The sequence below is a fragment of the Rhincodon typus genome, chromosome 13, assembly GCF_021869965.1.
Source record: "Rhincodon typus isolate 14 chromosome 13, sRhiTyp1.1, whole genome shotgun sequence".
Taxonomy (NCBI): domain Eukaryota; kingdom Metazoa; phylum Chordata; class Chondrichthyes; order Orectolobiformes; family Rhincodontidae; genus Rhincodon; species Rhincodon typus.
In genome coordinates, this window is record NC_063344.1 from 46,004,463 (window position 1) to 46,029,806 (window position 25,344).

Below are 25,344 nucleotides of genomic sequence, written 5' to 3' on the forward strand. Positions count from 1 at the left end.
TGGTCATTGACCACTGGAAACACATTCACAGATTTGCACCCAATTCCCTGGTATTCACCATGCTTCCTTTATCTTATGACAGTCCACGTGACACACTTCTTTGGAGCAACATCCAGCATCCACGAAATAAAACAAAAACTGTGGATGCTAAAGATCTGAAACAAAAACAGAAATTGCCACAGAAACTTAGCAGGTCCAGCAGCATTTGTGGAGAGAAAGCAGAGTTAATTTTCAGGTCCAGTGACCCTTCCTGTTCTGAAGAAGGTTTGACTCCCAATAAGCATCTAGATATGAATGGAGAGAGGGACTACAACCAGATCCATCTGTTAACACAAACATTCACTGAACAGACCATTGGCATCTTGAAGATATGCTTCCATTGCTGTGACCAGTCATGTGCTCTTTTCCAGCATGAGCCAACCAGAGTCGAATATGTTTACATTACATTTAACTGCATTATTGATCAAACATTGAAAACAGTAGGATGAATGGGTCTTTTTGAGGTTGGAAAGATTAGTCCCAGGGCCTTAAGTGCTTACTATCAACATTAATGACTTAGTGGAGGGTGCAGCATATAAGGTATCAAAGTTTGCTGATGATACAAAAATAGGTGGGAGAGCATGTTGTGATGAGAGCATATGGAATCTGCAAGGATATATAGATTGGTTCAGTGATATTTACAAACTTGGCAGCTAGAGTTTAATGTAGGAAAATGTGAGGTCTTGTACCTTTGGTAGGAAGAATCAAAAGGCAGACTAGTACTTAAACAGAGAGAGACTCCAGAAAAATGAAGCCCAGAGAGATCTGGATAACATGAAACGTTAGCATGCAGGTGCAGCAAGTAATTACAAAGTCAAAAGGAATGTTGACCCTTATTGCTGCAGAGTTGGAATTCAAAAATAAGGAAACTTGTTTTAACTGTACAGGATGTTGGGGAGGCCACATCTGGAGCATGGTGTACAGTTTTAAAGCATACATTTAAGAAAGGATATACAGGAATTGGACACAGTTGAAAAGAGATTCACTAGGCTGATTCCTGAGATGGAGGTGCTGATGTATTGAAAACATCTAAACATTTATTCATTAAATGAGGAGTAATCCTTTTGAAGCATATAAGATTGTGAAGGTGCTTGACAGGGTAGATGTTGAGAAAATGTTTCCACCAGTGGAAGAATCTTAAACTAGAGAAAATAGTTACAGCAAAAAACGACACTCTTTTAAAACTGAGATGCAAAGGAATTTCTTCTCTCAAAGAATCATGAATAATCGGGATTCTTTATTCCAGGGAGTTAAAGGAGGCCAGATTGCTGAAAGCATTTAAAGAGAAGGTAGATAGATTATTGAAATACCTGGGAGTTGGGGCTGTGAGAAGCTGGCACTAAAGAGGGTTTGGGGCCTGGACAAATCAACATGATGTTATAGAGTCATACAGCACAGAAACAAACCCTTCAACCCAACCAGTCCATGCCAACCATAATCCCAAACTAATTTTGTCCCACCTACCTCCAAACATTTCTTATTCATGTAGCTATCCAAATGCCTTTTAAATGTTATAACTGTACCTGCATCCACCACTTCGTCTGAAAGTTCATTCCACATACAAACCACTCTTGGTAAAAACAGTGCCCCTCACGTCCTTCTTAAATCTTTCTCCTCTCAACTTAAAAATATGGCCCCTAGTTTTGAACTTCCCCCCACCCTGGGGAAAAGACACATGCCATTCACCTTATCTATACCCATTATGTTTTTGTAAATCTCTGTAAGGTCACCCCTCAACATCCAACGCTCCAGTGAAAGAAAGTCCTAGTCTCTCCTTATTACTCAAAGCTTCCATTTCCAACAACATCCTGGTAAATCTTTTCTGAACCCTCTCCAGTTTAATAATATCTTTCCTATAGTAGGACAACCAGAAGTGGACACAGAACAGGTCTCATCAACATCCAGAACAACCTCACCATTACGTCCCAACTCTTATAACTCAAAAGGTCTGAGTAATGAAGGCAAACACCTTCTTAACTACCCTGTCTACCTGTGATGCAAATGGCAGTGTAGGCTCAAGGGGCAGAATGCTGTTCCTAGTTATTATGTTTGTGTTTCTTATGTTGTACATCTCGATAGGTTACTAAGAAACAAGGTGGGACCTGACTTCATTGAATCAAATGTTGAAGTAAGTATAACAATGTGCACATTTTCTGAAGAAGGGTCCCGACCCAAAACGTCAACTTTCCTGCTCATCTGATGCTGCCTGTGTTCCTTCTGCTCCACATTGTGTTATCTCTGCACACTCAAGCCCACTTTGCATTGATGCAACAGCTACATAATAACTGCACATTAGTAATCTACAACAATTATTGTGCATTGAAACTAAAATTAAAAATATTTCAGAACAATTAGTAATTTTTCCTAAGTAGTAATATTTGCAAAACAGAAAAAGAGCAAACGCAAGACAGTGGGGAAAAGTATTTTCAACTTGTTCACAACTAGAGGAATTACATTTACATTAGTAGCAATGAGATGAATGATATGACAATCTGTCTTGGATCATGTTAGTCAAGGGAAATATTTTGGTCAAAACAACAGGAAATACAAACTTACACTTCTTCTGAATAATAACATGCAATCCTGTATACCTAACTGAGTCACTGTGACAAAGAGATATAGGCTAGATTTTTACTCCTTGCCAGGACTGGCATTGGATGACTAGCCGGCATTAAGAGTACTCTTGCCAGCCAGAATAGTTACCCAGTTCCAAGATATTTTTTGCAGAGGTAATGAAGGAGGACAGTGCAGCAGGGCTACCCAGTGGGTTCCCAACATAGCCGAAGATTAAGATTTTCCATTGGCCTTCAGGTCTCCGCAAGTGGCAGAGGCCAGTTCAGGGGTCTAGAGACAGCCTCCTGGAGGGAGGCCAGCCAATGGGAAATCCTTCCTTACCTGCCTGTGTGCATGCGTGCATAAATAGCTGCAGGACATGCTGTGAAGGGGCTCCTCCACTGCTGCAATATAATGGCCTGGCCGAGATCCAATTTTTAATTGAAGTTTAAAAATCTGGAGAGAAGGCACTTCCATTTTGAAAAGCCCTTAATTGCAGGCCATCACAGCGTGCTGTCGCTTTCGTGATGGAGGAGTCTGACTGACCCTCCAATTTTAAGAACAAGCACACTATCCTGTACAATGATCAGCCTCTTGCTTTCAGTTGAATGCCCCTTGAAACCAGAAGTCAGTGAATCTTTCTCAGGAGCCTGAAACAATCCTAGCCTTTTTACAATCCAGAAATAACAAACCCAACCCATGTGTGAAAAGTGTGGAATGGGGGTCCAACCTAAATCCACTGATTCAAACCAAGAGAGCATTATCAACTACAGCAACCTTTGTACAGCAGATTTCTATATTTGTCTATTGGCAATCAACATTCCTTTCATGGCATATTTGAGAAAACATACATTTTATTCACATTACTAGTGACTTAAGTTATTATTTTGGATTTGTGGAATCAGTGTTGCATTCAAATTAAATACTAGTGACGAACTGCCACATTTCAGTAGTGATTAATCAGTTGCAGTTATATGCACTAATGCATTTGCCTCACTGCACAAAAAAAGTGTCTCTCAGAGAAAGTGAAAATGTCAAGCTCATTTTTCTGTTTGAAATCAGCAAGAGGACTATACTCCATGAAGTGTGGATGTGGAGCAGATCGTTAACTTGTAATTATTTGTGTCGATTTTGATTTCTTTTAAAAAAGAGTTATTGAAGCCTGGCTTTAAAATGAATCGATTTTCTACATCTTAGATCATTTTATGAACGAGCTAATTAAATTATGGGATCTCAAGGCTTGGTAGAGATTTCTGAAACGTGCTTGCTTTAAAGCTTAAGGAAAACACTTACAGCTTGGAGAGAGAGGGGGGTTTTGTTTTTAAGTTTTACTTTGAGATTTGGACAGTCTGAGAAATATATGAATGAATATGGCTGTATAGATTAGGTGTCCTAAGAGAAGAATATACTGAACTAGATTACCTTAGAGTGAAGAATTAGAGTTTGTCCCAGACCAGAAGTGTTGAGGTAAAACCCCCAAAAGGTTACTTAAAGGTGAGTATGTTTAAGCTCAGGAGTATAATTGCTTCAGGAAGAGCCGTCTGCAATTCCAGTCTAAGGTAAAAATCACAAGTGACTTTGGCCTGTTAAGGTGTTAGAAACTGGGACTCCACTGTAAGCATTAGACGAGTGGTGTCTTTGAGTAATAGACAAGGTGTGTTTTTAGGTACTATATCAAGGCTGTGTTCTGCTTACTGTAAAAAAAGTTGTTCATTTTCTTTTCAATTTATAAATAAGGATTTTGGCATTAATGGATTGCACTTTTACTGTGTTCAAAAATTGTTTATTTTATGTTAAAAATAGCTGGTTTGTTTTATTCTATTTTATCTACATTTCTGTTGTTAATAAACTTCTATCTTATTGTTAAAGCAAAAATTAGCAACTTTCTGTGCTTATGTTTCAGTGAGAGAAAAACAAAACATGACATATTAAGCCAGGTTTCTGTCCAGGATCTAACTTTTTCAGTAAAAAAAATCAGCTCATAATATTCACAGTCTTTTATCTAAAGACCATGTTTAGCAAGAAGTTCACTTTTACTTTGTTATTGTTTTTAATGTAACAAACTTAAGCATCCGTGTTTCATTTTACTGATATCCATTGCTTGTGCACTTCCCGAGTTCTAGCATAGATTTTAAAATTGTCTCAAATTTTAAAAAAAAAGTAACAACACAATTGAGAAGGTGTCAATCTGGTCTATACAACCTTTGGACATTGAAAAGCAAAATGTGCAGTGTGACTGCTCAATTTTGATCCAACTGTAACTTTCAGGAAAATCATTGGAAACATATTATGTTTTCCTCAATGACAACAACTTACACTTGTGGAATTTATTTGCTGATGTTTGTTTCATCCATGCTGCAATTTAGTAATGAACAGTGAAATAAGTGGGAGCAGTGCAGAAGGGTAAAAGAATAATCAACCATTTCAAACAGCAAGTCATGGCCATTAACTTTCATTGATTTTCACTATTCACAATTTAAAGGGAGAAACTAAATCTTTGCCATCTCCCTTAGATCATTGGGTGTTGGTCATGGTTCTTGCAATAGAGCACTTTTAGAAGTATTTCAAAGCAATGGTCTAATTTGAGTATCACTGAGCAGTTCTCCATTCCACTTGTATAAATTGCATTAACAAGGCATAAACACAGTGGCTGTTGTTTCCAGCACTTACTGGTACTGTATATCCACACTAATGCAAGATTTTAATGACAAAGGTTTATTTTGCTTCCATCAAGGTAACCAAAAACCGACAGTTATCCAAAAACAACTCGAGTCTTTGTTACAATATGTAACCTAAGGATGTTTTAACTTTGCTCTATTGCTTCTGCAAAACCATTGAAACAGAACGTTTGTTGCCTCCTTTGCAGAATGGTAGAGTTGAGTGATTCGTATCACTTCCGAGTACACTTCAATGTTACTAAAATGTGTTTTAAAAACTGAGTTTGACAGTTAACTGCAATCCTGAAGTGGTACTCTATGAAGTAACAAGTTCACGTTTCGTACAAGTCAGAATTAGTGAATATTATTGCCTCCGATCGACGCTGAAAAACGCGATTAAATTAAACCCAGAATATATGAGACTTCAAAACCTTTTCCACGATGATCTACAATGCACCATCTCCAATGTTATAATTCACTTCCACATTCAGAGGCACCTTAACTCAACAGTTATGTCTGCATAATATAAAGTAGTTCCTTTTTTTGTAATTAGGAGTGTTTAGCATAAACTTATCCCCGTTAAGCTTAAGTGATAGAGGTAACTCGCGATTTCGAGTGTTGTTAAGGCTGACTTTTAGATTTTTTTGTTAACTATTACAACGCGAAAAAATATATACTTAAAAAAAATCTAGAACCCAGTGTTGAAACACATGGTAACATTGATACTCCACAGTTAATAATTCTACCATTGACAGCAAAAGTACAGAAACTATCACCAAGTTTATTGGCGTACCTGTTGTAATGTTTCCTTCACCATTTATCCTAATCCGTCCCAGATGAAATGCATTCCCCGATCCATTGATTTACTTATTTATTACTTTTAGGCCTGAACCAATGGCAATGTACGAGGTATCCGCAAAGTCAGGGGATTGGCTATTTTTTTCTTAACTTTTCCAAACCTCCAGTGGTCAGTGAGAAACCAGTCCTATTTTTTCACGGATGCATTTTCACAGTTCAATGACTTGTCTGTTGTATGTTGGGAATGAAAGTTCTTTTTAAAAAAAACTAACAAACTGTATAATTCAGTTTGGAAACCTCATCTTAGGTGTAATTTTACCGTAACATTTGCAGGCAGAAAAATACAAAAATAAACTCCCCTGAAGATTTCAGCGTGGCGGTACATGTTTTCAGTTATATAGACAGACTGCACAACACTGTCCTGATGTTACCGTTACTTTCTGCTGCAGCTTTAGGCGATTGATGTCCAAAATAATTAGTTTAATGCTGAATTCAGAACCATGCAATGTAATCAAGCCTGCAAGTTTTCGCATTTCATACCAATAATTCCATATTTTTGGCTTTTTAAAACAATCAATTTGAAAACGTTATATTTTGTGCGATCAAAGTTTATTACAAAAAGGTGGAGTAGGCTGACCACAGCTACGAAGAGATTTTTATCACTGGCAGAATCGTTAAGACGTTCAGGCCAATTTCAAACTTTTAAAACGGATATGCTGGAAATAACCAACAGATCTGCTGCTATTTGCAGAGAGAAGTGGTTTCAGATTGACGACCCCTCATCAAACCTGTATTCTGCGATTACAAATGTGCGCGGAAGAGTTTTATGGAGATTTGATTTTAATATTGAAATCTAAAGATGTATTTAGTGTCATAGGACGTAATGAGAGCTCTTCTTTTAAAAAAAAAGGCAGGCGTAGACCATTTTAGGTCCTCGAGCATGTCCCGCCATTTAATGAATCACGGCTGATTAGAAATCTAATTCCATATTTCTATATTTGGCCCGGATCCCTTAATACCTTTCATGAACAAAAGTCTTTCAGCCTCAGGTTTGTAACTGATAATTGATCAAGTACCAACTGTCTTTTTCATAGGAAAGTTCCAAACTTTCTGAACAGAGATGTTTCGTCATTTCATTTCTGAAAATCTGGCTGTTGTTTTAGTTATAGAATTGTAGAGACATAAAACACAGAAACTGACCCTTCTGCGCAAATCGTCCGTGTAGATCAGGTTCCCTGAACTTGTCCCATTTGCCTGCATATGGCCCATATTCCTCTCAACCTCTCTTATCAATGTACCTGTCCAAATGCCTTTTAAATGTTGTGATTGTATCCGTCGGTACCACTTCCTCTAGCAGCTGGTCCCATGTATAAAACACCCTCTGTGTGAAAAAGTTACCCCTCAGGTCCCTTTTAAATGTTCCCCCTTCAATGCCCTCTGGTTTAGAACACCACTCCTGGAAGACCTTGGCTATTCACGTCATCTATGCCCCTGATGATTTTATAAACTTCTATGAAGATCACTCCTCAGCCTCCAATGGACCAGGGGAAAAAAAAATGTTCCAGTCTCTCCTTAAAATTCACACCCTCCAGTCTCCGTAATATCCTTTTCTGCAGCTTTCCAGTTTAAGTCTGAGCTCTAGTTCCAGGCTGTCTATCCTGGAAAAATAGTTCCTCTCTGTCTATCTGTTCCTTTAAGTGTCTTGAAAACTGCAATAAATAACTCCATAACCTTCAATAATCCAATATTATTCTACTAATTTCATTTCATATTTTCTTCCGATTCTTCTTAAGTGGTGCCTGCAAAGTGCTGACAGTACTCCAAGTGCTGCTCAAACAAGGCTTTCTATAGCTAAGGCTTATATAATTATTCTCTATAGCAATGCTGTGACCAATTCAGAATGTTTTGGGTATCGATATTTACATGGTCTATGTACTTGGAATTCCAAATTTCTTTGCCTCACTAGTTTCTGCATTCACCATTTAGGAAATACAGATTTCTGACCTCCCAACTGCAAAATGCATTTCCTTACTTTGCTTATGTTGAATTCAATCCAGCTCAGCTTTTATTTCATTCTCTTTATTTATGAATTCCAGTTTGGTACTGCGGGGTGGGTTGGAGATGGTGACTCGTGGTCATGTCACTGTACTGATAACCCAAAGGGACGAGCTAACGTGCTGGAGATATGTTTCAATCAAACCACATGAACTGGTGGAGTTTCAATTCAATTAACAAGATCCGGAATTGAAACTAAACTCCGCAAGGGTGACTATGAAAGTACCAATTATTGTAAAAACTCATTTGGTTCCCAAATTTACTTTGAGGAAGGAAGTCCCCATCCTTACCTGCCTAGTCCACATGCGTTTCCATATCCTCAGAAATATGGTTGAGTTTGAACTGCCCTCTGTATTGATCGTAGCAAGCCACTCAGTTCAATGGCAATTTAGGCTGGGCATACAAAACAAAAAGTACGTTCCTTGAGATAATATGAGAAAATACAACATTATAAGACACAGTACTTGAATCAAAGCGGATTTCTTAATTGTCCTGCATCATTTTTACAGCACAATGTTTGTAATTAAATTATAATGAAACGTTAAACATTAAGTGTGAACTTCGCACTGAAGTTGTTATACACGCACAGCAAAAAGATAGAACATGGTTGCATATAAGCGTCTTTGTTCGAGCATAGGTAGAATTGAGAATAAATATAATAAATTCGGTGGTATTCTATTTTAATGTCATTTCTATCGCAAACGCTGATGGGTAGCTATTTAAGTGGAACAATATGGTTTTCTAAACTGCAAATGAACTGTAGACGGGATTTACGATGGGATATTATGGATGCTTACAATTTCTTCATTTAAAAAAGGTTGTATTTGAAGTCAATTTAATCTTACGCATTGCAACAGTTTCTCAAAGGCCGGCAAGCGGCCTAGATCATGCAATGTTCTTTCGAAGATTAGCTGCAGCGTGTGCAATAATATCAAATTTACAATGATGCGAAATTATCCGATACTTAAAAGGCATTTTCACAAGTACAATACAAATTAAATATTTTTTTATTATTATTATTATAAGCAAACAATTTCAAAAATATTTCGGAAGAGCTTTTTGGCAATTCTTTGTATTAGGAGTTCCTATTCGTTATTGTTAAGATCGAAGACACAATAGCTTTGCAAATAGAGAGAGTTAATCTAATTCTGAAGAATGCCGCCTAGGGAGTTCAGACTACATTTTCCGCCACTGGCCAATTTTGGTACCAGATTAGATTTCAACTCAGGCCGGTAAGGTCGTATCGTTGGCTCTTCTCTAGTCAAAAGCTGCTGAGGGTTTCTGTAGAGCTAGATCTGCTGGTGTCATTTTGTTGCAACAAGCATGATAAATGCCTTTAATTTGAACACGAGTTAATCTAGTTGCGGCGCTACGAAGAGAGAAACGTCCTGCTCTGAAATTAGACAGGAAGCGCCGAAACAAGTTCGGGGCAAGCAAGGCTATTGACCCGGGGGAAATAATGAAACCTATATTTCTATGTTAACAAGCCTACAGAATCGGAACATGCTCAGATAGGTGATTAAACTCAGACATGCGATTGAAGTCCCAGGATACAGAGTTTACATACAGTAATTAAACGGCTGTACAAGGGCAAGCAAGTATCGCATCCGGGAATTGACGGCTTGCTGAGGAAGGCAGTTTTTCATTGTTTAAAAATCCGGACAGGGATGTTCGATAATTAAGTGTCTTAAAAAGATCCATGAGATTTTAATTACTGAGGTATTGATTTAGGAAACAGCAGACAGACAAGTTAAAAAGAAACGAGCTTTGTCAGATGTGAAGAAGATGACTTTCGCATCTGATATTGACCAGCCACCATAAGCAAGAGCTATAATGAGATCTAATCTCATGAACGTAAAGGGAGAAATAGAGAACTATCATTAATCCATTCAACGTGATATAATTAGAACCATATAATGCTCAAGAAAAGTTACCCAGTAATGTTTCTATATGGGGTGGTATGTGACTTGGAGATGAACCTGTTGGGGTCGTGATCCCTTGTATCTGCTACGTTTTTCCTTCTAGGTGGTAGATGTCACACATTTGGAAAGTGCTGTGGAAGGAGCCATTGTGAGTTACCAAATAATGTGGATGGTGCAATTTGTTGCGATTGTGCATCAATGACAGACGGAGTGAACGCTTATGTTGGATGGAGTGCCAATTAAGTGACTACTTTATCTTGGATGGGGATACACTTCTTGTTTTAGTGTAGCTGATCCCAGGTGAATGGAGAATATTCCATCACACTTCTGAATTGTGCCTCAGATGGTGGACAGGCTTTGGGGTGTTAGAGGATGAATTACTTTGTACAGAATTATTAGCTTCTGACCAATTCTTGCAACCACAGTACTTATAGATCTAGACTGGTCTACCCAGTTTCTGGTCAAAGGTGACCCTCAGGAAAGTCTATGGGAAGGCAATGGCCAAGGGTATTATCACTGGACTGTTAATCCAGAGACCCAGGTAATGTCCTAAGAACCTTGGTTTGAATCCTGCCATGGTAGTTGATGGAATTTGAATTAAATAAATATCTAGAATTAAATGTCTAATGATGACCATGAATCCATTGCTGATTGTTGGAAAAACCAATCTGGTTCACTAATGTCCTTTAGGGAAGGAAACTGCCATCCTTACCTGATCTGGTCTGTATGTAACCCCAGACCCACAGAAATGTGGTTGACTCTGAACTGCCCTCTGGGCCATTAGGGATGGGTAATAAATACTGGCCTATCCAGCGACACTGTCATCCCCTGAATGACCTTTGTAAACAAAAAGGATGTTGCTAGAGGGGAATTCAATCATGGCAATGCCACAAAGGAATTGTTAGACACTTTTGATTGGAGATGATCATCGCCTGATACTTGTATTGGCATGGGTGTTACTCACTACTTATCAGCCCAAGCCTGGGTGTTGTTAGGCATATGAACACACTGCTTCAGTGTCTGAAGAATCATGAATGGTACTGAATATTGTGCAATCATCGGTGAACATATCTAATTCTGATTTTATTATGAAGAGAAGGTCAATAATGAAGCAACTAAGATTGTTGGATTGAGGAATCGACCTTGGAAAAAGTTCTGCATTGATGTCTTGGGACTGAGATGATTGAACTCCAACAATTGCAGACGTCTTCTTTTGCATCAGGTATGACTGAAAGCAGTGGAGATTTCATCCCTAATTTCCATTGACTCTGGTTTTGCCATATTCAGTCAAATGCTGCTTTGATGTCAAGGACAGTTACTCTGACCTCATCTTTGGAATTTCAAATCTTTATTCCATATTTGACCCAAGGCTGTAATAAGGTCAGCTAAGTGGCCCTGGCAAACCCAACTGACCCTCAGTGAGAGGGTTATTGCTGAGTGAATTTGAAGTGTGATGGACTGAAAGGTTAAAAATTGTAAAAGTGGTGACCATGAATATTACTTAGTTTCTTTTTGTTTTTAATTAAACCCAGTATTCAGAGAATAATTGAGGTATGTTTTAAACAAAATTTTTAAAACATTATACAGTTCATTTTTATCTATCTTTTTAAGCCAATAACCAAAGTTCTGTACCATTTCCAATTGGAGGAACAAACAGTTGATTTGCTGCTTATGCTTTTTCAGTGAAGGGCTGAGAAAGGTCGAGTCTTCCAAGACAGAGTTCAACTGTAGGGAATTTTAAGTGTAAAGCCATACTTCACCACCATGTGGAAAAGATAAGCAGTGTGTCAAGTTCTGTTAATGCCATGCATCGGTGAAATATGCAACCACATCATTCAACCTAACCCTAGTCTTAATATGGTGAGAATTAAATGTGCTTTTTGTATCCTTATCAAGTCAACTGTTATTAGCAATTAACTTAATTGCAATTGACTTAAAGAATTGACAAAAGCCACAAAATTGCTTGCGTTGAGCTTTCCATTCACATACATGTTGGAAAGTTACTGGGGGTTAGCTGAGTTATGTGAAAAAATTGTTTCAGACACAGATTTATTGTTTACATTGTTTATGCATGTGTTTGTCAATGTCTTTTTTTTACAAACCTAGATTGTTGATTTGATATAAAAACAAATGATGACAGAAGGTGACTCTTGTCTCATGTGCTAAAAGAACTGTAGAGAGTCATCTCAAACTAATGCAGCAAACTCCTGCAAGGTATTTTCCTTTAATATATGATTTTTTTTGTATTGTTACTACTGAAACTTGTTCATTCCTCAAAACGAGTTAATAAGTGCTGCCTACTGCATGAAGCATGGAAAGTTACATTGAATATTTTTTCATTCGTGGGATGAGGGCATCGCTAGCCAGGCCTGCAATTATTGAAAGTCACTTTCTCGATACTTCAAGGAGGGAATTAAGGTGGCTAAGGTCTGCTATCTGTGATACTGGGAAGCGGAGAAAAAGGCCATGATGGATCATCAATTTGCATTTTTGACTGAAGAGGTTTGCAAATATATCAGCCTTATTTACTGCAGTGACATTTTGAGGATCAGGATATTTGTGAGCCTCATCCTTCAAGTAGTTGTCTTGTTTGCATCAGCATTTATGGCTGCATGCGGCTGGACTGCAGAGCTTTAAATTCAATCTATTGGTTGTGAAATTGTTTTGCTCTGTCTATAGCATACTGTTTCTGGTAGTTAGGATGCATGCAGTCCTGTGTTGTACCTTAATACATTGGCACTACATCTTTAGCTAAATCTGTGCTGCTCCTGACATGCTGACATTGAAAGAAAATGAATATTTTTAAAAATTGGCTTTTGATTTCAACTTTAACCAAATTTAAGTCCTATACATTTGACTAATCAGTTCAAATTATCAAAAAATGGTCCCTCATCAAATTTATGGGTGATCAATGCTATTAATGACAACTTATAACTTATTTATAATAGAGGATTTTTTATAATTTCTACTCTAATGCATTAATAATTTCTTATTTAAACTTTATGTCGAATGTATTAGTGTTGCCTTTTTTTACAGTAGTAAAACTAAAGCAGTTCTATTAAAAATTTCTTGAACATAATTAATCAGATGTCATTGGGCCCAGCAATAAAAAGTTCTGAACTGTTTTTATACAATTTCAGGATGAACACAATCCTTTGAATTGATTTAGACTAAGAATTTCCATTTGCTCCGTTTGTCTAATTGAAGATGGTCAATAATTTACAATATTTTCACTGATTTCCAACTATAATAAATCCAATCCCCCACCCCCAGATGTCAAAGAACGTGAAGGATAAGATAAAGCAGAAAAGGAGAGCTTATAAAAACAAAGAGAACTGCGGATGCTGTAAATCAGGAACAAAAACAAAGTTGCTGGAAAAGCTCAGCAGGTCTGGCAGCATCTGTGAAGGAGAAAACAAAGTTAACGTCTCGGGTCCGGTGACCCTTCCTCAGAACTGAGAGAAAGGAGAGCTTATGTCAGACATCATGAATTCAATATTGAAGAAAGCTAAGACCAGTGTCAAAAGTGTACTAGCGAAAGCTAGGAAAGTAAAGAGAGGCCATGAAGGAATATTGGAAAGTTAATATTGAGAAGAACTCACAGATGTTTTGCCTATACATTGAGTAAGAGGATAACTAAGGAGGAGGGACCCCATAAAAGACCTAAAGTGTAACCTATGTGTAGAGGCAGAACATGTAGGTCTGGATCCGAATGAACAGTTTTCATCTGTATTCAGAAAAAGGGCAGACAATGCATTTATAATAATTATTAAGGATGAGTGTGAAATATTAAATATGATAAACAGGAGAAGAGAGGAAGCAATAGGGAATTAGCATCCTTAAATGTGGATAAGTCACCAGCAACAAATGAAATGTACCTCAGGCTGTTGAAAGAAACCAAGGAGGAAATACAAGATTCTCTGACCACTCTGATCACTTTCTAATCTTCATTAGGGTGAATGTGATGCTGAAGGATTGGAAAACTGCTAATATACCTTTTTAAAATGGAGTGAGGTTTTTTCATTCATTCATGGAACATGGGTGTCACTGGCTGATTAGTATTTATTGCCAGTCCTTAGCTATCCTTTAAAAGGTGGTCTTGAGCTGCCCTCTTGAACCACTACAGAATAATGTATATTATGTGAATAATCATTAATAGTAAGGGCAGAAGCCCTTTTTTCAACTAAGTGTCAGGATGTAAGCCTGAAATCCCATAATCTTCAGAACATGGGATTAGACTGGGTAGTTCATTGTTCAGTAGGTGCAGACACAGTAGGCAGAGTGGCCTCCCTCTGTGCCAGATACTTTTGGTACATTTTCTAATTACTTTAAGTCTCCAAAATAGACAAATGTACAGGAATGTGGAGAAATGGTAGAGGTGATACACTGGCAAAATGGTAATGTCATTTACCTAGCAATCCAAAGGCCCAAGTTAATGCTCTAGGAGCACAAGTTCAAATCCCAACTCTGGTAGCTGGTGGAATTTAAAGTCAATCAATAAAATACGGAATATAAAGCAAATCTTATTAATGGTGGGTGTGACAATTATTTTTAGTTTTTAAAAAAATCTCTTTTGATTCACTTACCATCTTTTAGGGAGAAGAAATCTGTACCTGATCTGTCTTATGTATGACACCAGAGCCACAGAAATATATTTGACTCTTAATTATTCTCTGAAATGAACCAGCGAGGACAATTAGAGATGGGCAAGAAATGCTGCCTTTACCAGCAATGCCCCCAATCCAAAAAACAATAAAGAAAAAGGTTCAGCATGGACACAATGGGTCAAATGGCTTTCTTCTATGCTGTGATAATTCCAAGATATGAAGTAAATATATTAAAATATAAATATTAACCTGTTATTATTAGGAGGAAAATAAACTTTATTATTGTAGCTGATTGCAAGATATAATTAATTATATTATTGATTCAGATGCAGTAGTTCACACCATTTCAAATGTCATTCAAGTCTGATTTTTATTCTAATGATTTTTTTATGTTTTCTGCATAAATGGAAAGAACACTATTGTATGTTCTGAAGTATATAAAATATGACATGTTCAAAATAGTAGCCAATTTAAAAATCATACAGTACCTCACTACACATTGCAATAAAAAGTTTAAGAATAATAGTAACTGGGCTTGTACAAGTAATCAAATGGCTAGTAGAAATGCTGAAAAAGTGGACATACTACTGTGTGTCATTTGCCTCCCTCCACCACTGTTAACAAGTCCAAGCCAGATTTCATCCCCATTTGAAAGATTCAAAATCAGAGATGCAGAAGCTGAACCAATGTTTCCATTAACCTGGACACTAGAAGTGTTAAGAATGTTGACATCATTCATAAAAAAGCCAATTGTCAGTTTCCATTCTGAAACTATTACATTGTATGTAAATGAGTAGATGCCACTAACCTCAGCAATAAATGTTCCTGAACTAGTGTTATACAGCTGCTGATCATTAAAGAAAATATTTTGAAATTTAACTGGCGTTCCAATCAATGGAAGTTCAATTTGTCCCATTAGCCCAACTGAAAAAGCCTGAGCTGTAGCACATCCATTTTTCTCATCGTTAGGACTCAGAATTTTAGTCACTTCCTGTTGATCAGTTCCAATTATTCCTTCAGTACTTGAGCTGCCTTCTGATGCCTGTGATCCTTCTGGATCAGAAAAGGTAGAAGGTCCAATCTCTCTGCGAAATACCTTTCTCCTTTCTTCTTCTTGAGAATGGATTTCTTTAGAAGAATCAGGAAGTTCAATATTACTCTCTTCTTCATGGTTTCTTTTAACATATTCTCTCTCTCCAGAAGATGAGTTCTGGCTGCTTCCAAACTCTCTCTCAGCTCCTTGATGTGACTTTTCTCCTTTTGCACCCAAAGGACAACACTTGCCAGCATTATTCTTTGGACCCAGAGCCCCTATTTCGCTTGGTTTATTCAATGCATTATTTTCTTTGAATCCCTGTATTGGTACTTCAAGAATGTTGTTTTCTTTGATGCCAGACAAACCTGGAAACAATATAAAGTGTTAAAATCTCATCTTTTGATCGAAACATCAAAATTTACTGTACATCAGGGGACATTTGTCCCATCACTTCCTGTCTGTCGTTCAAAAGATAGAATCCCTACCGTGTGCAATCAGGCCATTCAGCCCAACAAGTACACACCGAATCTCTGAACAGCATCACAGCCAGGCCCATCCTCTCCTACCCTATCCCTGTAACCCTGCATTTCCCATAGCTAACACACCTAACCTATGCATCCTTGGGCACTACTGGGTAACTTAGCATGGCCAATCCACCTAACACATCTTTGGACTGTAGGAGGAATCTGAAGTAGCTAGAGGAAACCCACACAGACATAGGGAGAATGTACAAACTCCACACAGACAGTCGCCCAAGGGTGGAATCAAAACTGGGTCTCTGGCGCTGTGAGGCAGCAGTGCTAACCACTGAGCCACTGTGCTGCCCCTATTATTCAGCTCTCATTTGAAAGCCTTGTAGGCTTCAAGGCAGCACTTCAAGTCCATATTCAAGTTCTTCATAACTTTTCTGCGATTCTGCCTCCACCATCTTTCCAGACAGTGTGTTCTAGTCTCCTACCATCCGCTGGGTGAAACCATTCCCCACTAATCATCTTAAGTCTTACCCAAATCAATATTGCCTGCTTGTGCAGCCCTCAACGAGAGTGAATAAGTAATAATAGTAGTAATAGTAATAATTCTATTAACTTTAGCTCGCCCCTAAGAAGCTGTTAAGCACAACAGATCATTCAAAGTTACAGAAATACTAATTCAGTGATGAGTTATTCTGCACTGTTAATGTACTGGTACAGTAATAATTTCAATAACTGTCCAAACTTTTTTCATCCTGTGATCTGCATGTCCTTGCTCACTATGATCTGCTTCTATTAATTGCAAACAAAGCTTTTCACTATACACATGGGTACAGATGACAATAAACCAAATCAATGTATCAGCAGTAGGATTTGATGAAAATGTAGTAATACAGAAACTGTAACAATGGATGTAACAATTTCTAATGCCAGTATATTGGAATTTTCAATAACAGATGTAGTCTTATTATATGAAAAGAACTATGTGTTTTATTCTTAATTCATGAAGATTTATAGTATTACCATTAATATCTGAATCCATATAAGCAGTTATTTCAGCGTCATTGTTTTCATTAGTTGGAAGGGGAGTAACTTGTGGAGACGGTGTGGTCATTAGGACATTTGTTTTGTTCTCTCGAAATCCAGAATCAGTCATTGCAACTAGATCAGATAAAGTAGTCTCAGTTTCTGAGGAAGCTGTTGGTTCTGGAGACTCAGTTTCATGAGATCCAAAATCACCTTGTTCCATTGGTAAAAAAATTCTACCAGAATCACTATCAACAAGGCTGGTTCCATTCTGAGCATATATTCTGGAAGTCAGCACTGGCAGTACTATCAGAAATGTATGAAGCATTTCTACAAAGATAAAAAGAAAACACAATTTTGAAATATTATTTAAATGTTATATGTTTGTGATTTTAAAAAAAAATACATATTGAGATATAAGCAGTGGTGGTAAATGAAATGCTGTTTTGGCCACATGATAGGACACATAATTTAGGAATAGTAATATAAGGAAATAAGATTTCACCATTCTTTCTCATCATACGGCTAAACTCACCATCTCATACAGCTAAACTTTTCTTCATCAGTATATTATTATTCATACAGCTTAGTCGACCGTGTTTCAATGGGCAATATTGTAATGTGCACCCAAACCCATAAATAATTTTACCATCATACTTCCAGCTGACAGGTGCATTCATCCTATCATTGACTAAATTCACACCCTCATGCATCCTACTGCAACATCCAAACTTTGAATCGATTATTATTATTCTAAACTCCACTCCTCTTGAGCAGTTCTTAACACATCAAATATTTCAACTGGCTTATAAATGATGAAAATTGTTTCTCAAAATCAGGTCAGCAAGTTTCATTTTCCTCATGAAACATTTTGGTCATTTACTCTTTGGGGAGACAAACATGTATCAGTCAATATCATTGCCTCTGCCAACCATACATAATTCTTATCACATTATGGGTGGATTATATTCCACACAGGTTACATAAACGTCATTTTTGAGCAGAAATATCTGGGTTCAAGTCCCAGCTGCCCAAAAGTGTGTCGCAGCATGTCCTAACAGGTTGATCAAAATAACTGCACAAATATTGTCCTTGTATGCCAAATCATCAGCACAGGTCATTTACCAAATGGAGTGAACAGTTCTGGGACTTGCTTACATTTAAAATTCTATGCGGTCTCTACTGCTGAAAATCTTACCTGGAAGTGAAGTGTTCAGTGGAATTACACAGCTTCTAAATCTTTTTGGCATTTGGGAATGCTTACAGACTTAAAAAGAAACTTGATGTTAACTTTCTTGAATGTATCTACTGAAAGTGACGTTGTGAATCCTTTTTCATGCTATCAATGTAATGCGATAAAATTATTAATGGCAATAACTGGAAAGGGAAACAAAAACCACCAATTGTTAAAATCTTTTGGACCAAATGCCTTCACCCAGTTCTTGCAAAATGTTCAACCAACAGGTGCAAGTCCCAGGGTCTACCAGCACTTTCTCGTTCACTGTTTCCATTAAAAATCAGTTGCGCCATCAATCTCATGGAGAGAACACACAACTTCACTAAAATGTGAAACTACTCAAATCCATTTTAGAAACTTGGTCAATTTACATCACTACATTTTATAGTAGTCCAAATAAAACAACAGCTTTTAACCACAATCTTTTAAAAACACATCTCTTCATCTTAAGTAAATCACAGAAATTAACTTTACTACATTTTTAAATAAATCAAAGTAAAATCTCGAAACTTTCCACATGAACATGTCCTATTCGCCTTCAGTTTATCTGAACAACTTGAGTTTACCTGCACAGAAAAAATATCAACCTTCACTACAATAGCTTCAATCAAAACTTCTTTTGCCCTGATCCACAGCAGATCTTAAATAGAATGCAAGTGCTTCGTGGAAGTAAGCATTTGTTTCCCAATTGCATATTAGATGCCTGTCATTTCCTTTTTAATAAATTGAGGAATTTGAATGAGATATAAGGATGTGCTTCAGTGCTCAATCATAATTACCGTTATTTTCTGATTTAATAGCCCCTCACCGAATAACTGACTGTGATCTGAACAAGGCCTACAAGCTGTGCTTTATATAAATTAATAACAGTTCTAAGACAAGAAGCTTCAGAGCTGGGTAGTTATTCAGAGCAACCAATGGAAATTTATTGTTTTTTGCAAATAAATCCAAAAACCAGTCCAATGGCTACTGACAAAAGCATTTTCTTTTCAAATTGCATTTTCACAATGAGAGTTCAATCTTAATAAACTGGCACACAGCATTGACTAAAATGTGCAGTTACTACATCTTTATCAACGTTTATGCTGCATTTTGCTGATCTAAATGTCACAAGTAAATTGAAAATCATCAAGTATGTTTAGCGTCTCGATTAATGTTTGCTCCATCAATTTCCAAAGGCATTTTCAATATCAAAAGGTTGCTTCCGTAGCACCAATGATGTAATTAGAAGCTGTATAAAAAACAGGACATGGATTTCAAAGGCTTTATGTTAACAAGACAACACCTACAGCCATTTCATTATCAAATTTGAGCATTTCTGAGAAAATGAATCCAACTGCTGTCCTATGGCTCAGACTACAGTAATACCACACTGACACTTACTCTTAAGAAAAATAATGTTAAATTGAAGATTTCATTCAAGATCCAGTTTAAAGCTTTCATTAAAATGATTTAACAAATAAAATAGCTAATAAAATGGAGAAATCTCGGCACTGATGACACTAAAATAGGTAGAAAAGAAAATTGCAATGAAGCTATAAGAAATTTACAACTGAATATGGATAGGTTACATGAATGGGCTAAAATGTGACAGATGCAGTTCAATGTGGATAAGTGTGAGGTATCTATTTTGGTCAGAAGAACAATGGAGAGAAATTTCAAAATGCTTTAGTGCAGAAGGTTCAGAGTGTCCTTGCACACGAATCACAGAAAGCTAGTACACAATGAATCACAGAAAACTAGAAAACTTACTACTCCTGCTTCGAGTTCTTATGTTGATGAAATCCACCCAAAAGTGTATTGTCCCCAGATTTCATATGCAGATCTTCTACCCACATTAACTGAAAGATGGTGTGGTTGTGTTTGTGGGTGAATCTTCTTAATCAATTTTTAATAAAAAGCAAAAAACCTAAACTAAGACCTTTGTAGTTTCAGTCCATATTCCTCACTTTGCTAATAGCAAGTTCCCATTCAGTTAGACTGCACACTGATCTGTCCAGTCTGATCTATATTTTAATTCGTAATTACATTTTTCTTTTCCATCTTACATCTTACATTTAAGCCTTTACCCTATAAGTAAATGTTAGGACAGATGGCCAAAGGTTTGACAAAGCTTTAAGTTTGAAGAAGTTTCTTGAAGGAGGTGAGAGGAGAGAGGCAATTTCACAGTGTCATGTCTAGCTAGCTCAAGGCAGAGCAGCCAATGGTGGAACAATTAAAATAAGAATGCACAGGAGGCTGCAATTGGAAGAGTAAGAGGTCTTGGATGTTTATAGGTTAAGAGAAGTGAAGACATATAAAGGAGTGAAGCCCTGGAGACATTCTGAAACAAGGATATGAATTTTTAAATTGAAGAATGGGAAGCTTTGTAGGTCAACAAAAACTGGGTAATGGCTGAATAGAGACTTGGAATGGAATCTTACAGGGGTCTGAATGGTTTTGTTTATGGTGCAAAATGTGGCAGAATTGTGTGAAAAGCCTTGGTGAGGCCTGTCTCAACATCAGAAGCAAATCGCCACATCCTTTAACTAAGTTCAGGGCATTGAGGTAAGATTCTCACTCGAAAGTGAGTTGCCTATTATAGGGTTCATTGCTCATTAACCACCTTATTAACTGCATTTCTCATTTCATTCATATGTAGCTTCCTCATATACCTGATGCAAGTAAACTAGATGCCCAAAATTCTCAACATGGAAGTCAGAGCAGCACCTGGTGACTGCCGGCTATAAAAAGTTTCCATGTTGATCACCACTCAACAGTATCTCAGAGCTCAATCCATTGACACTAACAGCACACATCCCTCAACATAGATATTGGCATCAGACATTTGCCAATCTTTCAGAATCCTGTGGCACCTCTATGATCTGATTACATGACCCCTTAGAAGTACAGGCCTGCACTGAAGGGCAACTAGCATTGAATAGCTGCTTATAAGACACATTGCATGTAGGGACAGGGACCCAGCTTACGAATTGCATCAGGCTAATTATTAGGGCTGCTTATTTGCTCTCTTAGGGCTCACTCACTTAGCACCTAACTACATGTTCACAGCGTCACTGCCTTGCCTTGCTGGTCATCAGTCCTCAGCCAAAGGGAGCAGACATTTTGCTGATGATCCAAGTGAACCTTCTCTGAACTGCCTCCAATGAAATGATGTCTTTCCTTAATTAAGGGGCCCAAAACTGTTCACAGTCCTCCAGATGTGGTCTCATCAGCATCTTGTACAGTTACAGTAAGACTTCCCTCCTCTTATCCTCCAACCCCCTTCAAATAAGGGTCAAAATTCTATTAGCCTTTCTGATTACCTGCTGTACCTGTGTGCTAGCTTTCTGTGTTTCGTGCACCTGTATCTACAAGTCCCTATGTGTTACAGCTTTCTGCAGTTTTTCTCTATTTAAATAATATTCTGTTCTTTTGTTGTCTCTTCCAAAACAACTTCATATTTTCCTATGTTATACTCCATTTTCCAACCTCTTGCCCACTTACTTAACCTATCATTGTCTGTCTGTAAACTGTTTGTATCTCTGTCACAACCTGCCCTTCCACATATTTTTATAGATGGGCAATGTTTCAGAGATGGTATTAGGTAGCGTTTGTGAGGGAGAAGATATATGGCCAGAAGCCTAGATGAGAGTCAACAGGCTATGATAAAGATGGGTGCAATTTGAGAGGGGCTAGCAAAAATTATTTAATAATACAAGCCAACTAAGAATGGGCTAGTAAACAGACAGTAAAGGCCAGACAATTGAAGAGCAAATTTATTTTCAAAACTGACACTAAAATAAATTATATTTTGGAGTTGCACTTCATTATTTATTGAGTCTCACAGGTACATATTTTTAAAAAGGCATATATTGAAGGATCACACAGAGCATGGTTTAAATTATTTCAATGTGCATTCTAGGTGGATAGAGATTGGAAAGCATGGAACAGGTGGCTTGGGTGGCAGCGGAAAGTATTTAAATATTTTTTAAAATCATCTAATAGTAGCAAATAAGAAACTAAATAGCAAACATTTCCATTAATATCAATAAGTGATAAGGTTTATCACTTGCTCCCAGACACACACGCTCAGGATCAGGAATAAAGCTTGGTCTACCACCTAAAGCAGTTAGTTCTAATTATAAGAACAGCCCCTCTTGAATTTGATTCTAATCAAGAAGAAATAGACTTTGGGTATCTACCTTATCAATGGCTTTAATCTTAACCACTCAAACCTCCGAAGTTGAAAGGAATACAAATCAGGTTGTGCAACTTGCCATCATAGTTTCAAACTTTAAGTGCTGATATCAGTTTTGTATCTGGTATCCCTTCCATGACTGAAATTTAGTGCCCAAACTGAATTCAGTATTATAAGTGGGGTTCAACTATGACCCTGTAAAACTGAAAGTTCTGAGGAAGGGTCATCGGACCCGAAACATTAACTCTGATTTTTTCTCCACAGATGCTGCCAGATCTGCTGAGCTTTTCCAGAAACTTCTGTTTTTCTCCTGTAAAACTGAAAAATCACTTCTCCACTGCATGGGGCAGGTTAGATGGACTTCTCTTGTGTGATTTTTGTATAGTAATTACTGACATTATCACAGACACTAAAACAAACATTCTTTGACATTCAACCTGGGAGTGATACAGTAACTTGTTTAAAATGCCAGTGGTGTCTAATCATTTTTACGAATATTTGGAAACCACATTTAAGAGTTTACATCAATTATAAAGGATGATTGTATCTTTCTTGGACAATAAGAAATATTGGTCTGTGGGACCTGGCAAATTTTCATCTGGCAGGAGCACCAAAAATAAGTTAAAATACTGTTGCCATGTGGCTAGACACTGAAAGATGTTACAGTGTAAAAAAGAGCTACAAGCAGAGGAGCTTGAGGTGAAAAGCATAGATGCAGAAGTAAAAGAATAGCAGAGACGAAACAAGGAACACAGAGCATTTTCTAAAGAGAAAAATTAAGTCAATCTTAGGAAGAGGTCACGAAAATGAGACAGGATTTCTTGGAGACATTATGCAAGCTGGCTAAAACCTACAAAGCTTTGTGAATAGCGCGAAATGTCAAACAGCTTCCTGCTTTCCACAAGTTGGCCACACTACAAACTGGCATGTTATTGGTTGGTCAGTTAAAAATAAACTCTGGAAATCTACAACACCATGATTATCAAGACCTGAAAGAGTCAGGACTCATAGAACATTGCTTTGCTGATGATATTCATACCTGTGAAACTCCAAGCTGGAAGTTGGTGTAAGAAAATATTCCTACTCTGCACAAATAAAGAACAGCGTGTTGTGGAACTGAGCAACTACACAGTGCCACATTTGTATAAGAGGGTGCTTTGGGCATTTGTGGTCCTGTAAGGCATATCTTTGTTGTATTGACTATTTTAATGTATTTTATTATCTGAAGCAGCATTCACTCTTTGATTTATGTATAATCTAAATTGGTTCACGTTCAAGTTAAAGATACAAAAAGCAAAATCCTATTGGAAATTTCTTCTTTCAGAGCCATATGATGTATTGAGTTACTTTGGATCTCCTAAACAATCTTGTAAAGATAGGCAGATATGTTATTAACACCAAATAATGCATTATTGGAGGCTTACACAAAGAATGGCATGGCATGACTTGGGAGGACAGAAATTACCAGAAAGGTTTCAAAAATTCTTAAGTATTATTTTCCATTTCATCATTATGCGATTGACTGGCTCCTTTCACCTGCAAAGGAACAATGAATTATTGTCCCTTAAACTGTTTTGGAGGAGGAAAATGAGACAGCAAATACATTGAAGAGTACATGCACAGGCTTATTAGTAATTTCAATGTTTTAAACAAAAAAAAACTCACTTCCTTGATGGATTAACATATTTTAGATTCACCCATGACAATTTACCTTCCCTTTGGCTGATTGTGAAGTGTAAGAATTTGTTTTTACAGCTGCTTTGTAATTCGGTTAATACCACCAAATACATATATTCTTAAAAATTAAATATTTTTCAGTAGGTTATTGATTATGATGAAGTAACAGGAGACACCTTATTTCTCAAGCTGAGAAAAATACTTCCTGTGTCATAGTTTCCTATTTTATAACCTGATTTATGTAATATTTTGGAAAAAATGGGAAACTATGTACATGCTAAAAAGAAAATCTCACAATGTAAATAAAAACATCTGTTAATTCTAGAAAATTAAATAATGGTGCTCAAAGAAAAAAAGAAATAATTATCACATTTTTGGGACATCCTAAAGTGCTTTACATCACAATTAGAATCAATTACTGTCAACATATGAACACATACAAAGCAGCAGCAGCTTGAGCTGGGTCCACTATTCTATAATATCATGACTGATCTGACTGTAACCTTAAATTCAAATTCCTGCCTACTCCTGCTGACCCTTCACCCCCTTGCTTACAAGAACTTATTTAAAATGTATAAAAATATTTAAAGTCTTGGGGCTGAATCTTACTGTTTTTTTGCCACATGTCATTTGTGCCAAGGTTTTTGGAGGATATTTCACCTCAAGGTCTAATGAGATCTTTTGACATATCTTTCCAAACTTGCTTGACTAAGTACCTACCCTAACACTGTGCCATCCCTCTCATCCAATTCTATCCCCATTCCTGGGAAAATAATTCCACACTAGGTACCAGCAGAAGACTAGTATCCCTTGTGATTATGCCATATTTAAATGACCCAGACAAGCACTGGCATTCCGAAGCTGCCTCGCTCGTTGATTGACATTCGGTCAGAAGATGTCTTGAGAAGCTAGAAAATCATGGTGCCATTTTCCCCAGGAACCTGGAGGTCCTGTTATAAGGGGTGACGCAGGGAATGCACAGGCACTTCCCAGAGGACTTGTGCAGGAGGCCACAACACCAGGTCCTAGTCGCCTGGTCTGAGGTCTCCAGGTCAGTTTGGTCTCCAAGGTGCAGAGAAATGGCCAG

General features: G+C 37.3%; 1 protein-coding gene across 1 annotated transcript in view; it reads right to left on the reverse strand.

The window, feature by feature from the left end:
- otol1b (otolin 1b) overlaps positions 1 to 17,386 on the reverse strand; it is a 38,763-nt gene extending 21,377 nt beyond the window's left edge. The window contains exons 1-5 of the mRNA XM_020531919.2: positions 17,161 to 17,386; positions 15,440 to 16,032; positions 8,948 to 9,013; positions 7,346 to 7,428; positions 6,043 to 6,071 (exon numbers count right to left, since the gene is read on the reverse strand). Of these exons, the coding sequence (XP_020387508.2) occupies positions 6,043 to 6,071; positions 7,346 to 7,428; positions 8,948 to 9,013; positions 15,440 to 16,032; positions 17,161 to 17,386 (997 nt within the window). The remainder of the gene's footprint in view (positions 1 to 6,042; positions 6,072 to 7,345; positions 7,429 to 8,947; positions 9,014 to 15,439; positions 16,033 to 17,160) is intronic.
- Positions 17,387 to 25,344: the final 7,958 nt, after the last annotated feature.